Source organism: Bubalus kerabau, chromosome 3 (assembly GCF_029407905.1).
Source record: "Bubalus kerabau isolate K-KA32 ecotype Philippines breed swamp buffalo chromosome 3, PCC_UOA_SB_1v2, whole genome shotgun sequence".
Classification (NCBI taxonomy): Eukaryota; Metazoa; Chordata; class Mammalia; order Artiodactyla; family Bovidae; genus Bubalus; species Bubalus kerabau.
The window spans coordinates 20,035,257-20,051,994 of record NC_073626.1 but is presented as its reverse complement, the minus strand read 5'-3'; the positions used below and the strand labels follow the sequence as shown (position 1 = coordinate 20,051,994).

The following is a 16,738-nucleotide window of genomic DNA, read 5'->3' as shown; positions in this document are numbered from 1 at the left end:
TGAGCACAAAAGCCACTCAGCCTAGAGGCAGGTTTTGCTTGGTCTGCATAGAACATGACCAAAAAAGAAAAAAGAAAGGTGCTCCCTACTTACACCCTGCTCACACTTACTTGTTTATGTCACCTTCCTAGAACTGTGGGCATTTAAATTCTCAATCCCCTTCTTCAGCCATAATTGAATTAATGAGATGGTGAGAATTTCTGGACTTAAAACCAGTGTTGCTCTAAAAGTCAGAACTAAGACTTCCCTGGGGATCTGGATGTCTTCTGGGTTGCTTGAGGTAGTCTAGGTTGGCTCCACTATACTCAACAATTCAATATCCTAACTCCATAAGCAGTTCTGACATTACTGGGAAGCAGCTTCTAGGATCATCTATGACCAGGTTCCATGGTGGCCCATGGGACTCGGGTTATCAAGATGTCCCTGGATGGTCTGTGGGATCCCCCACCACAAATCCTGGGGTGTATTCACATCCATTCAACCAATAAACACTGATTCCCATGCATGTATGCTCAGTCGTGTCTGACTCTCGCAACCCCATGGACTATAGTCCGGCAGGCTCCTCTGTCCATGGAATGTTCCAGGCAAGAATACCGGAGTAGGTTGCCGTTCCCTCCTTCAGGGGAATCTTCCCAACCCAGGGATCAAACCCAGGTCTCTTGCATCTCCTGAACTGGCAAGTAGATTCTTCACCACTGTGCCACTTGGGAAGCCCCTGACTTCTAATAGAGCACATGTTCAAGGCACATCTACCAAAAGGCCCAGGAGGCAGGAAGACAGTTTCGACAGTTTAAAGACTCATACATTTACAAACTGGCATTATGCATTTGATTACACTTTTCCCGAGTGACTGTACTTATTATCAAAATTTGTGATTATCCTTATTATCAAAATTTGACCATATTTTCTAAATGTAATATATCTATATTAAAATCAAACGCTATTAATATTAGTTAGAATCAATTTTTTTTTTCAAGTTAAATGACATAATAAGTGCTAAGGCAATTGAAACTTCAGCCCCAAAGCCTGAATAATCTTAGACTCAGGTAGGCTTAGGGAGGTGGCTTCAATTTTCTTAAGATTCTACATTCAAGTAGATGGAAGAAACTTAACAAAAGATGCTTCAGACTCGGGAAACTTCATGTTTTAAATGAAAATGTAAGCAATGGTGTTTTAATAAAAAGCTATAATCCCATCATTTCAATGAGCTCTATTCAACTCCTGCAAAAATGATATATTATAGCTTCTTCCTAATACTGGAAAGCTGCCAAGTCTCCAAGCTGGCGAGCACCACTTCCAGTACTATATTCAAACTCTAATACACCCCAGTTAACACTTAAAAATAATAGGCAGAGTCATTAATGTGAATAGAACAGCCAGAATTGCATGCATATTTATAAGGTCATCCCTTCTTGATTTACTGCACTTCCAGGTAACCTGATTACTTGAAAGCTTACTGTTCCTGTTCAGAGCTGAACATGCTTAATCTGGCAATCTGTCTCCTTGTGATAGGCACTCCCAGGACAAACACATAATGTTCTATTGGTCATAGCATAGATTTGTATGTAATACTTCAAAACAAAAGTCTGTCATCTTGGCCCCTCAATGTTACTGTCCCTTCACTGTGGTTGCTGCAGCCTGGCAACCACTGTCTAGAGTTGAAGGCGACACTGGAACATGTATGTCTGGATTTTGCAAGTGAACATAATGTGCAATACTGGTGAATAAAGTATTCCATGGGCTGTTTAAGAACAAGCTCTACAGACACAAGGTCACAATGTAAAAAGCAAAGAGTTTCCTTTTTATATGTAAAGACCTTTAAAAAAAATCATCCCAGTGGTGCCAGTTATGGATGGAATTTTTATAGTCACAAGATTTAACTCCTAATCATTTCAAATTGTTTTGAACATTACTGATTCTGAAGTAGGAGAAAAAAAGAAAAGAAGGTAATTGCTTTTTGAAAAAGCCACCTACTTTTCTATGACATGAACATAAAAGGCTTTTCACTGTTGTTATTAGCAGCATATTTCTCAAATTTATAACTTGACAGAATTTACATTTATATATCAAATTTTACCATCTGCAAATATGTTTTTAGGTGTGCTTTAAATATCAAGATTATCTTTGACTACGAGACTTTGAAAATTATAGGAACAGAATTTAAAGACCCTTGTGTAATAAGCAAAACATGAAATTAACATAAATTTTCCTAAAATATGTGCTAAGAAACAAATATTTGGGAATGATTATTAAACACAATTCTGTAGATTCTGCAATACTGGCTTCTCCAATCTTTCAAAACTGGGCCAACTTTGGGAAATCAAAATCTCAAATACAGCAAGGTGGTGGAAAGTCAAATTAATATGTAAAACAAACTGCATAAATTCTGAAAAGTATAAATTACATTCTAATTATGTCTCTAACTTTAGTAACCCAGTATAACAGTAACAAAATATAGGGCTTATTGGCAAATGAGGACAAAAAGCAGTGCTTGAATTCATTAAATAACAATGAGTTTCATTTCTAGCCCACAGGTTGGAAATTACATCCACACAGTGACGAGGCAGGACAGCAGAATCTTCTCCTGCCCTCCAGATCACAGCCTCAAAAAGAGATGTGGGCAAAGGCAGGCAAGGAAAAGCACCCACCTCCATCTCTCCTGACCCCATGGCCTTCTCTGAAAACTTAGCTTACAGTTTTAGCAGAATTTTCTATTACCCTATACAAATTCAAAAGGGAAAATCATACTTTAAAAAAATGTGGCACATCTCACATGATTAACGTAGGAAATTACTCCTACGACCTACAAAAGCAACCGTCACCCAACACAAATAATATGCATCTTCATTATACAAATTGATTTGGATTTGAGGAACCATCTAAGCTCTTTGGTGGCTGAGGACTAAGACAGGAAATGGACAAAATGTTAAAGAGCATCAGTAAAATACAAGGTGTGATACACTCGGTTTCAATGAAAGGAATTAATGGTAGAGTGCTTCTCACTTGGTCCAGAAAATATCTTTTCTTATGCATGTCTAAGGATAGCAAAATAGGATACTATTTGAAATTAAATTTCTTTACCATGAACAAAGTCTTAGCCAGGAACAATTAAAGGGGATAAAAATATAAGGATTATTAGAGCTCTAGACACAATTTAAGATGGGGAACAACTTTCTTAGTCTCTTATAATTCTGCATAATTACTGGATGAAATTCAAATTAGCAATATGATGTTTCTCAGCATGAGATTAGGTCATAAAGTCAACTAGAGAGTAAAAAATTCATACCTGTAGATTAGTGTATTAGCTGAAGCTAGTAAGTAATACAGCTTATTGAAAGATGGGCTTAGGAGTAAATGTATATTTCAATCTTCCTTTAATTAGTGATTAGTTGAATAAAGTGAAAGTAAGTAAATTTAAGTATTCTCTATAACTGTGCTAAAACATGAATATTTACTGCATTTAAAAAATAATAGAAAATGTATGCAGAGATAAAATTATCTGAAAGCATATCAGCACTAACCCACTGGACAAAATTAGTAAGAACAACAACAGAAAGAAAGGTTTTAGGCAAAAGTGTTGAAAATAATACTCACTGATTCTTCATCTTGAATCATCTGTACTAAGTTGTCCAACACAGGTGTCAGATTTCTAAAGAGATTTTAAAGATGTGGACAGTGGAATCAAATCAAAAGCTTTCAGGAGGCTGGTTATTTTCATCATTGTCATATAAAAAATGCAAAAAACTCTTACTTGGATTTCATATTATTAAAATTTTTGCCTAACGCCAGGTGTTGTATTGATCTGTTTTTACTGAGCCACACTATTAAGGTAGATAGGTCAGATTCTAAACCTGGAAAGAATCAGAGTAAATGGAAAATCAACACACATGTGGATAAATAAATTCTCAGAGAGAACACAATTAAACAAAGGTGCAAGGCAGTTGGATGACTTTCTGTACTGTCCTGAAATCCCTAGGATTCTAATCTCCACCACCCCCCCCCCACCCCAGGAACTTTTTGCCTTCTTTTTATGCCCTATTATTTCACGGGGATAAATTCATTCTCCACAAAGACGTATCTAAATCTCTTACGCAACCAGGGGCTAAACAAAGTCAGTAAGGAATGTGATACATGACAGTAGAAAGTTTCATCTCTCCCCACACTTTTGTGAGAGAAGATTCTGACATTCTGTTCACTGGGAGGTGATTGCAGATAAAGTTGTCTATGCAAATTCATACAGCATGCTTGCCTATGCAGGTTCATACTCACATGCTACTATAACCAGTAGAAATAAAGCTAATGAAACAGATTTTTGTATAAATAAATAAGGCCTCAATTTTATTACTACCAAGTCCAACACAAAAGGTTGTACTCAGATTGTTATCAATATATTGCTGATCTTTTTTTTTAAACTAAATTGTTTTACTGCATAGACTTTTCATTTTTTGGCCATGAAACAAACTTAAGACTTTGACATGAAATTATTCCATAAATATACTCTCTTAAAACATAAATGGCTATAGTTATCATGAAAAAAAAAACTTATAAAAATCGTGGAGAAAGAAAAAATAGTCCTCTAATCAAGGAGTGAAATATCAGTTTTATTAAGGTGTCATCTAGATTGGATTAGACTATTTTCCCTTTACTAACTTCCTTCAAATAATATTTCTATGTGTTTTCTTCTCTAATTTCTGACTTACCATTATCGGAGATGTCTAGGCTGCTGATGTTGTGGATTTCAGCAATGCAGCCCTCTAGTACCTGCGCACCTCCAGATCTCAGCTAGAGAAACACAAACCAAACAGGGGAAAGTGGTCACCTACTGGAGGGGTGAAACCAAAAAATTAAAAATAGGAGAGATAGCCTTGAACTCAGCACCAAAGAGAAAAGAGAAAACTTATCAACTTAAAAAAAAAAATCATCAATGCAAAGGACCAACCACTAGTCATTATGCCCCATTCCACATAAGTCTGAAAATCATTAGAGAAAGAAACAGAAGACAGAGATCACCCTGCATCACCAAAAGCAAAACAGTCTCCGTCAACCCACAAGAATTTTCTTCATTTCTGACTTTTGGAAATCTAACGAATACCTTTATACATGAGAAATCACTACTGTTATATCTGATTACTACAGATTTCAGGTATAACTCTCCATCATATAACAGCAAAACAACTGAAGGAGACAATAAAAACCTAAAAAGTCATTTTCATCTTTTTCCCAAAAACCAAAAGCACATTTTACCAAGGTCAGAATATCTTTTTGTTTCCCATTCAGCAACTATCTGAGTTCTTACTACTTGTTAAAACATTGTGCAGGGTGCAGTTTTCCAAGCTGTGGCCCTCTGTTCAGGAAACTTATGATCTAATAAGAGAAACTACCATTTATTGGGAACCTACTATGGGCCAAAGGATATGGTAGTTTCTCTATTCACTTAAGAAAATGAAATTTAAAAAAAAAAAAAAAAAAAGAAAATGAAATTTTATTTTAAGATTCTATACCAAATTGATAACACTTTCTACTTGTTCGCATTTTGATGTAAAAATTTAAAGAATCCTTATTTCACTATTTTACAGGCAATATGTCTGTGGAACTCTGGACCCAAACCTGCCAATTTCCCTGACTGCTTATATGTTAAGCAGAATTTTGCACAGATCTTTGGGATCACTTCATTTGTTTTTTTTAGCGGGGCTGTTTACATTCAGTCTTTTCTATTTTTCAAGGTGACAGCAGATCACTGTGAGATGCCTGATGTGAGCTCTGAAGGGGAGTGTCACACAGAGCCCGACCTCCCTGGAGGCTGCCTGGAGGCAAGGAAACCAAGACCAGCCAACTCCACAGCTGAAGGGCTGTGAACCCAGTGGGTGGAACTATGGCTACTTTTATTATATTTTTTGCCAAAGTATTGGCAAAGAGTGGAAATTAAAAAACAACCACCACCAGGTTCTTCACAAATAGATTTAAGCAACACTGCTTCAAGTCGCAGTGAGCGTTATATGTAGACCATATCAATATTAAAGCAAGAAACAATTTAGGCAAACACTTGAAAGGAACATAATCTGCTTTTCAGAACATGAAAAAATTATGCTTTTGAGAAGATAAGCATAAGTCTTTACAATTTCATTATTTGCTGCTAATGATTTCTCTGTTGAAAAGTCAAACCTCTACAAGAAAATCTCTACTTATTATAATATATAGAAAAAATATTCCATTTGTGAAAACAGAAAATAGGATGAGGATGAGATTTCAGTCCTCACCTCTGTTTATTTTACAAATACTCCTAACTGATATTTGTAGCATAAACCCATAATACTAACATTTTTCGGTACTAAAATTTCAACATATCCTAATTTATTGATTCATAAAGTACTTACACAGTGGCCAAGCTAAGGAAAGCCCAAGGAGAAAAAAACAAAAAAGAATGTTATCAGCAGTAAGCAGAATAAGAACAGAGAAGCAGAAGTCTCTATCAACACACAACATAAAAAAGCAGAGTGAGAAAAAAACACTGCAACTAAAATATACTCCCAAAACAAAAATCCAAAACTTAAATAAGAAAATAACTGATCTTCAGTTGCCAAGAACATTCGATTGAATTCACAGGTTATTAGATGCCTAAAATTCCCCCAAAGCTTAAAGCTTTCCCAAAACAGTAAAAGCTTTTCCATTACTGTAAATGAAAATCCTTTTAAATGAATTTGCATAATTAGAGGCTGTGTCTGCATGTATGCATGTAAAACTGGTTTTTTCAATTACCCTCATTTGGATCCCACACACTAGCACTATTTAAAAGAATGCAAGATCAAAGAGGAGTAAATGTAAGTGAATCACTCAATACTTTTTAAAATGTTAAAAATAAAATCACATTTCTTTCAAAAGAGAAGTGAGGTCTCAATGAAGGAGGAATATTTCAGCTGTTACTCATAGTTCTAAGTGAATAGTTCTAATACAAAAACATTCATAATGGGGACAGAAGCAAGGTAAACTAAAATCTAGAGAACTTTTAATAATTCATATTCCTTTCTCAAGAACACTTGCCATTTAAAAAGAGGTGGTGAATATTACAGATTTAAATGTAAAATACCATCCCCCTGTTATTTGTCACTTTTCTTCTCCAGGGGTTTTATTTTTAATGAAAAAATAACTTCAATCCTGGGAAATTTCCTCACATAAAACTGTGAATACTGCAGGATTCTCCAAGGACAAAATGTGGTTTGACATGATCAGTTCAATATATCCTTGCTGGCAGGATGCGATGCCAAAGAGTAATTTAGAACCTAGTGATATATAAATTACCGTTTCAGAGATATAGCCTAAGAGAAATATATAGGGGCTTCCCTGGTAGTTCAACAGATAAAGAATCCGCCAGCAGTGCAGGAGACCTGGGTTCAATCTCAGGGTTGGGAAGAAGGGAACAGCTACCCATTCCAGTATTCTGGCCTGGAGAATTCCCTGGAGAAGTCCATGGGGTCGTAGAATCAGATATGATGGAGCGACTTTCACTTTCGAGAGATATATACAATTGACCCTTGAACAACTTGGGGGATGAGGGGACTTAAGGGAACCAACCCTCCACACAATCAAAAAATCAAGTACAAACTTTACAGATGACCCTCAATATCCAAGGTTCCTTCCCCATGTGCAGATTCAACCAACCATTATGTAGTACTGTAATAGGTATTCAGTGGAAAAAGTCATGTATAAGTGGACCCAGGAAGTTCAAACCCGTGTTGTTTAAATGTCAACTGTAATTCTGTGTTTCATTAACTACTGTAAGAAGCAACATAACATGTGACTTGACAAACATGGTCACCAGTACTGTGATTCAAGCTGTAAGACAGTGGAAGAACATGACACTAAGGTAGTATTAAGGGGTCCTCATGTCAGTAGCATCATTTTGAAGAAGGAAACAGACAGAAGAGGCTCCATCTTGAAAGCAGGACTCCATCTTGGGTCAGACTGTGGACTTTGAGCTATGCCCGGTATCTATGGAAACGACATACCAACTGAAAAACCAGACCCCCCGAATGGAAGAGCCCAAGGGCTCGTACCTAGACTCTCCATCACCCAAAAGAATACCCTAATTATCTGTGTAACCGAATAGAATCATAAATTCTATGATGCTTATTGGGGTATGACCACAGGCCTATTGATAATTGTCCACTGTTAACTACCTAGGCTGAACGCATATGAATCACGGGTTAACTTTGATTGTATCTTTCTTTTCCTTTGTTCAGACTAGTTTCAAGGAATTTGGGGAGGTGGGTTTGGGCATGTACACTTAGAGTATATAAGGTTTTCACAAAAACTGGTTGAGGTCCTTGGCTAAGAGGAGACTCTGCCTTGGGCCCACTGGTGTAATAAACTGCACTCCACTATCTGCATTGTCCTTCTGAGTGAGTTTGTTTCCCAGAACACCTGGCTACAACAATTTTATCACATAATTCACAAATGAATGGCCAAAATGAAGGTAGAATTATCATCAAAATAATAGCCAATTCTACCATCAGTATCTGATTCTTGCCTTAATAAGAAAAAAATATAAAGGAAAAAAGTTTACTAGCCATTTGGTGGATCCATATGAAACTGCCAAGAGTTTGCCATTTTTGACTTACAAAAATGTCAGTTTTATATGGTTCACCAAATACAGCTGTCTTTGAAAGTTATTTCCAAAAGGATCACAAAGGAGTTTAAACAACAAGCTGTGTAACAATCTAACACAGTGTTCTTCATTCATATGGTACCTATCAATTTATTTGAGAAGAAAATGCCTAATCACATAATATTCTAATAATTACTACTATTAACAATAATCAGGAAAGCATACTTTCATTAAGACTCTACCATTAGTTGGATTATTTCAGCTTCTTTAGACCTCAGTTTTCTCATCTATAAGCATGGGAATCAGATGATCACTTATGTCCTTTTTAGTTTTAATCAGAGAATTAAATGAATGATGTTGTATTGGTAGCAATCATGAACTTTAATCAGGATAGTAAAGCATATGGGTCATTGCCAATTCAATATTTTAACCTAACAGAGCAAGCAACGTTATATAAGTTGTTTTTCATTTGATAGAATAACCCTTTCCATCCCCGTTGCTCTCATTCCTTCCTTCATAAAAAATTTTATTATTGGCATGCCTTAATAAAGTGCTGGGAAATAATTAACTCATACTACCAGAGATGGTTTCTGTTTTATGGTCTGTGTTTAAAACAAAAGAGCACACAGACTTACACATGAAAATTTCACAATACCAAGTTAGGTTTTTAAGATTTTTTCTTCTTTTCACCCCAACAGACAAAAAGACAGTAAATCACACACAGTTGGCATTCACCCCAGCTCAAAATTGTTAAAAAAAAAAAAAAAATCCTGCACTAACAATTTATATGGCTGATTTCAGACTTGTCAGTTTCTGGAATTTTCAGAGAGGAAAAGCATTAATCTTCAATGTGGAGTTGCCTTGGTGCTCAGCATTTTGTTAGGAGCTAAGGGAAACAGAAAGCAAAGTAAGATACAAATACTGCCGTCTAGAAAGTCACCGCCTAGCTGGGAAAGCATACAGGAGCTAGCTTCATAACTGTACAAGGCACTATGTTGTTCAGTGTCCAAATGCATGTCACCATCATTAAGTACTAGACAATTAGGAAAAATAAGACCCCAAAGTGCTGAAGCAGTCAGGGAAGAAATTTACAGATAGATAAGCCAACAACAGTGAACAACCTTCATAGGTACTAGACGTTCTAAGCAGCATATTTCAAAGAGCTCTTTAAACCTCCTAACAACCTACTAGGAGAGGCACAAATATCGTCTTCATTTCAGACACAGAAACTGAGAGGTAGTGCTATCAACTAATTCACCCAGGACTGCATAGCTAGTTATGGCCAAACTATGATCGAATAGTACGCGTCTGATGCAGGTACAAAGGAGGCTAGACCTGAACTAGATCCTCAAAGAGAGGGGAGCCTTGGGGAAGAAGAGGGACATGGCAGGAATGTACTGGGAAGAGAGAAGAGTGGGCATAAAAACCCAAGAAGAGGAATGAAGAGCCTTCCATCTCTAGACCTGAGAAAAGACACCAAGTTCGACATGGTAGGTAAAGTGTGGCTCTGAAGAGGCTGGACAGTCTGTCCTGAGGTATTTTCTTGCTAATTTCCACACAAACTACAAGTTTGAAGACAGTGCAAAAGTTCAGGTACACTCTAAAAATGTAAGAAGCTTTTAGCCTCAATTCTCCTCTGTGTGTAGTTGGATAGGAAAAAAGTTTGGAGTTGTTATAATTTTGATAAGCACCTTAATTTTCTTGTTTTAAAATCAAGATATTAAAAAGCAAAATTAATGACAAAAGACCTTCCCTTTCACATTCTCCAAGTCCAAGTTAGGCTGTACCCATCTGGCCTCTGTGAGGAATGCTTCGCGGTCTACTTCTCTTGATGGTAAAGCTAGTTTAATGCTTGTTAACTCAAAGCGTCATCACAAAATACTTAAACAACTGGCAAGAAGACGGGGAGGGGGAAAAGGTCATTAAAAGCACATTTGAGTGCTTTCTGAATAGTGTTCCGTAACTATTTGTAGATAAAACTCACAAAACACAGAACATCAGAAACTTATATAAAGTGTATTTTCCTGTTTCATGTATACCCTCTGGAGTCACAGAATTACACTTTTTCCAAGAAAAAGACAAAGCAATTTACAGACTATTATCTATTCCAGTACATAGTCTAAAGGTGCTCTTACCTCACAGTTGCTGAGATCAAGAGAAACTCCCTTCAAGTTATGATTAGAAGCCAGGCCCAATAACAGCGCTCTGGGAGGAGGAAACACACACATACACATTAGATAAAAATCCCACATATTGCCCTAAAAATTTGTAAGCACACTGAACAAAGCCCAGAGAACGAAGGACTTTTCTGAATCATAATGGGTCAAGCGCCAAGCACCATCTCACTTTTCAAAACGCCAACTGCATGTCCACCGACCGACAGCCCTGATAAAAATGACACAGTCACATTCTTCTGCCTGACATGGAGCAGGTCCCTTCTAAATGCAAAACCCGACAGGGTCGTTATTCATTCCTATGCAAATAAACCAACAGTGCTCCTAATTGCACACTGAAATTAAATTGTGTTCATCACAGATAAATTCCCCCCTGCGTCTGCTTGAGAACACCTTTAATTATGTTTAGAATATTCGTAGGCAATTGTTATTAGAATAGCAAAGTGAAGCTCGGTTTCCCTAAGTGTTATGTTAATGCGGAAGGCTGGCTCTACAGTATTCCAGGATGTGAAGTCATACTGGATGAGCTGATGAAAGGACATACAGCAAGGGGATGGGTAAGGGTGTAAAGGCATGGAAGATAAGGTACAAGCCTTGGGTTTGAGAACAGGATCCTGTCTGTCTATTCTACTAGCTGGTCACAGGATAAACCCCACTGCCACTCTGCAAAGACGTTTCTTATTTGCTTATGGAGGAGACTGGACATATCCTGTGGATCTCATAAGAGGATGAATTGACTCCACTTTCACAAGTCAGTTCAATAAAATCCAATAAAATCCACCACTGAATAGGCTTGACAGAAAAATTTCACACATGCACCCACTTCCATTAATTACACCAAAAGCAGGAGAGACCCTCAACTAGGCCTGGTGAGGAGCATAAAGATGAGTATGAGAAGGGTCCCACTCTCAAGCAAAGGAAACAAATGTGTGTGTGGATGACCGTAATGCAAGGTGGACAGCCGTAAATGCTAGAGAGCATTTGCCACCTGGGGGTGACTAGAGGACAGAACCAAGGCAACTGCCACCTGGGGGTGATGACTAGCTGTTATCAGTGTTCCAGTGACTCGAAAACACCCCAGAGGAGGAGGAGGTAAGAAGGTAGGAGATGATTTCATGTGAGAGTATCTGAGACTTTCCCCCTTTAGTGATTCTCTGGCCTCATCCTCTGAGAGAGAAAATTCCCAAGGTGGACAGAGCACAAGAACTTGGCTACTTCCAGCTATGAAAACAAACCCTGTGGGTAAGAAGGCTGAAGGGAGTGTGTGTCTCTTTATTCCTTTAATCCAGTTCACTGGCCCTTCTTCTCAAACACTGTCCTATGACAAAGGGCTGGGCACATCTCATCTGTGGGCATGCCTCTCTGTTCAATCACTTCTTCAAGTGTTTCTCTTTTCCTCAGAAGGAACTTCTCTCCCGTTCTTGGGGGCAGTATTGAGACACTAGAAACCAAAAGGCCAGTCCTCGGGTCTCAACCCTATCACTAAGGTGGCCTGAAGGACATTACTTTTCCTTTCTGTGTCTCGGGTTCTCATCAGCAAATGGGAGAGTGAGGACAATACCGAAGAGGTCCCTACATTTCTAAGTTTTAAGTTTAGCCACGTATTTTAACACTGTATTACTATAATGTTGAGATAGAGGGAACATTCTTCCTATTTCTGACATGTAGGTTAAGGCCAAGAAAATAAATGGTGTCCTTTAACATACTTAACTATGGAAGGCCACTGATTAAAAAGGTAACGACTCAGGAGACAAGTGAAAATAAATAACCCACAGAAACTGTCCCTAGTAAAATGAAGTGAAAGAGAGCAACTATGGCAAAGCATAGCAGGCACTGGGGAAAACTCTTATCACAAGGCGTGTTGTTTCTTTTAACCCAGTGTAAACTGCCTCTGTGGTTTGATCCTCTTGGTCTTCAGTTATTAGTGCAAAACTGGTTAAGAGAAGAATTTGTATTTCATCTCCATAGCTCTGGATTGTTGGGGGCCGGCATGAGGCACTCCACCCATGGCAAAGCTCATGAGGAAGGAGGCTCGACATACGCAAAGGCGGGATTGAGCCTCAGGAGTCCCCCTGGAAATCCTCGAGCATCTACCCCCATAACCAGAGCCTGCCTACTTTACTACTTTGTGCTCTCACCTACACCTCTGACTTTACGGGGGGCTGTCCCCCACCACCTCTTTCGGAGAAGGAGTTAACCTAGAGCTCCAGTTAATAAAAACTCCTGGGCGTGACAAGAGTGTTTTAACCTTTTAACCTTGTTTTAACCTTTTAACAAACTCCTCTGAAGGTTCTCTAGCCTGCCTGACGGGCTTGTCCGGCCACATGTGATTGCTCACAGCCTCCCAACCGTGAGAGGCACAAGATGCTTTAAACCTTCTAAAAACAGGTTCCTTAGAAAAGTTAGAAAACCATTAGTATAAGTATAGTGGGCTGATTAGAAATTGTATTGGTGAAGGGTTTTTCATTTGTTGAGCCAATGTTTGTTGCTAAGTCTCCACATCCCCTGCCCTTACACACATTAATGAATATATAGAAGAAATAAGTATTAACCTTTGATATTAATCACGTTAGACCTTAGGCTAAGTAAATTCTTTCCTTAATTAAAACCCACTACACCCTCACCCTATAGGAATGTAACTTTATTTGGGTGGCGTCTGTTTTAAGAATAATCACCCCTGGAGAAATAAGTGTCCTGGTTGACTGACCACTGTCACAAGGAGAGGGTCATAAATTGTCAGCAGGCCCCCTGGCCAGAAGATGATGTAACACCCCTAAGACCTCTGTATACATTTGTATGAAGCACCTGACTTTGATAAAAGTCAGGACTGCTGACCCCGCGTGACTTTTGCATAACATCTCAGTGTACAAAAGTAGACCATGGAAAATAAAGAATTGGAATCAGTTCCTCGAAATACTGGTCTCCCCATGTCGCTCGCTCTCTCAAACTCTGGCTGAGTCTCCATCTGGAGTGCGGAACCCGCCATGCTTACTAATTATGCCTGGGCTTCTAAGATCCGACCAGGGAGGCCTCAGTGTCTCCTCTCCTTCGTTAGAACGGAAGGACGCCTGCGGCCCACGTAAGTGGTGCAAACTTCTTGTCTTGAAGTTTTATTGGTCTCCTGCGTAAACCAAGCTACTCAGCCTCTTTTCTCCACTGAATTTTCCTACTGAGCTATCCTTATTCTAGTACTCTTTATATCTCTAATTAATATCTAATTGAAGCTATTGTATCCTGATCCTCGCCGACGCTGTCCCCACTTCGAACTCCCTGGATCAGCTGGGGCTGGACCTCGGCACTGGATATGTGGTACTAGTTATAATTTTGGAGTAGCACATCCCTCCATTTTAATGGCTCTATTAAGAATACTTGGCCAGGGCTATGGGGTTGGCAGAAGGGGGACCACGTGGCAGGGAGGGAGGGTGGTACAGGGAAGAAGGGGAGAGGGTGTGAAAGAAGAAGTATAAGCGGTAAATGGGGCCGCATGCCTCCCTATGCAATGCTGGAGCAGGGAGCAGGCTTGGGACACACAAGAACCACTCTGTTCCGGAGATTTTAGGAAACGCTAAAGGAGCAGTGTCATCCTCTTCTTTAAAACCCCTTAAAATACTGTAATGTGGATGAAAAACAACCTCCAAGAAAATACACAACTCTTAAAAAAGCAATTACTCTCTTTGTATCGCTTTTGACAGATCTGTCAAAGTGGGGGAGATCTGTTAAGTGGGGAAGTTCTATAAAATATGGATATGTCCAAACTTTAAAGTGTCACTCTCAAGAGAAGGGGCCTTACTTTACCCTTCTTATGACTATGAATTTCATAAGAAATGAGGGTCTCCCCCCACCACCCCCTACACACACCCGGTACACAGGGATGCAATGTGGTTTAGGAACAGGCCTGAGCCAGTGGTTGCTCAAAGAGAGTAACTGCTTTTTTTCAGAGTTGTGTTCTTCCTTGGAGTAGTGGACTCTGCAGCGTTCCTCCCCAGAGCCCCCTCGACCATCGGTCCTCTATGGGAGCTGCCTCAGCTGCAGAAAAGTATCTCACTCAAGGTCACATCTGCTTCCAAGAGCAGCCTGTATCCAAGGACTGATCAACACAGGGGTATAAAGGCCTAGCCTCCTCACCCAGCTCAGGGTCATTCCAACAACAAAGCTCCCATCAGGCTGGCTGAGGGCTTCACTGTAGCAGCCCCAGTTCAATCTCCCCTCTGTCCCATCCCACCTCCTTCCTGTCTGCCCTGTACCTCACAGGTGGGATTTCAAAATCATTTCCTAATAAAATCCTACAGGTAAATTTTCATCTCTAACTCTGCTTCCCAAAAAACCCAACCTGTGACAGTGAGTATGACAAAGGACTTGGCTTCTCTGAACTTCAATTTCCTCAGCTGTAAAATAGGGATAATGACACCTTCCCATGGCTGCTGTCAACACAGCAGGTGACAGTTTGTGGAGATGCACCCAGTTCTGCATCCAGCTTAGGGCAGTGTTTTGTAAGTTCCCCTCCATTCTCATCCTCTCACAGGTAAACCCAAGCACCTCTTTTCAAATTATAGTTTCACATTAAATGCACATATGAAATTTTGTTTATAGAATCTTGAGCCATCAGCCTTTTCCTCATGTTAAAAATTTTACAGGGTAAAACACAGACCTGAAGAGACCGTAGGCATACCTCCTCATAATGCACTTCACAGATACTGCATTTTTTTTTTTTTTTAACAAATTGGAGGTTTGCTACAATCCTATGTCAAGCCAATCTACTGGTGCCATTTTTTAAAACAGCATTTGCTTGCTTCTCGCCTCTGTGTCCCATCTCGCAATATTTCAATCCTTCCACCAGCAAAAAGATTACAACTCACTGATGGCTCAGATGATAGCTAGCCTTTTTTTTAGCAATAAAGTGTTTCTTATTTATGATATGGACATTTTTTGGACATAATGCTACTGCACACTTAATAAACCACAGTATAGTAAGAACATAACTTTTATATGCACCAGGAAACTCAAAAATTCACATGACTCACTTTATTCTGATATTCACCTTATTGCAGGAACCTGGAACCAATCCTGCAGTATCTCTGAGGTCTGCCTGTTCTGATTTATTATTAAACATTCACATAAATAATAAGAGGTCACAAGATTTAACACTCACAAAATATCTTTTAAATATAAATGTTTATAAGCCTATATCTATAATAAAGTACAAGTAAATTCATGTTCTTGTGGTGAGGATTATTCTATAAAATCAATTGCCCTGATCAATGAAGAACTACTCTATATTCTACAGGACCAAAAACATTGAAAGAATTAGTGTACCATGCACCTATCACTAAAACCACTTTGAATATGCTAACTTCATGCTGGTATGATATGATAATATCAAATCTGGTTTTGCTTTCTACTCAGTGCCCCCTGGAACATAGTCCATTGTAAATGCTCGATAAATATCAATCAAATGAGTAACTGTGTTTAAGTTATAAGGGATTCCCCTTCAGAATATTGATTCTCATAGCTTTATTCATATCCACACAAATAGCCTAATCATGGTTTTTTACTATTTGCAGCCATTATATTTAGAGATCTCTAATATACAGATTCCATTTTTTCTGTTTTTGTTTTTTTTTTTTAAGGCCAGGGAGAAGGGTAGTGGGAAAGGATAGTTAGGGAGTTTGGGATGGACATGTACACACTGCTATATTTAAAATGGATAACCAGCAAGGATCTATTGTATAGCACATGGAACTCTGCTCAATGTAATGTGGCAGCCTGGATGGGAGGGGAGTTTGCAGAGGAATAGAAAAATGTATATGTATGGCTGAGTCCCTTTGCTGTCCACCTGAAACGACTACCACAACATTGTTAATCGGCTACACCCCTAACACAAAACAAAAAGTTTAAAAAAATTTTTAAAGGCCTGCTATAATATCAGAATTTCTTTTTTAGCATTTAGCTATAGATCAACTCT

The 16,738-nt window shown here is 38.7% G+C and overlaps 1 protein-coding gene across 9 annotated transcripts in view; it reads right to left on the bottom strand.

Annotated features, from left to right (window-relative positions):
* CARMIL1 (capping protein regulator and myosin 1 linker 1) overlaps positions 1–16,738 on the bottom strand; it is a 321,864-nt gene that overhangs the window by 88,851 nt on the left and 216,275 nt on the right. For all 9 annotated transcript variants that reach the window (XM_055570803.1, XM_055570804.1, XM_055570809.1 and 6 more), the window contains 4 exons: positions 10,738–10,807; positions 4,701–4,782; positions 3,752–3,851; positions 3,595–3,649 (listed from right to left, as the gene is read on the bottom strand). In XM_055570803.1, coding sequence (XP_055426778.1) covers positions 3,595–3,649; positions 3,752–3,851; positions 4,701–4,782; positions 10,738–10,807 — 307 coding nt within the window. The remainder of the gene's footprint in view (positions 1–3,594; positions 3,650–3,751; positions 3,852–4,700; positions 4,783–10,737; positions 10,808–16,738) is intronic.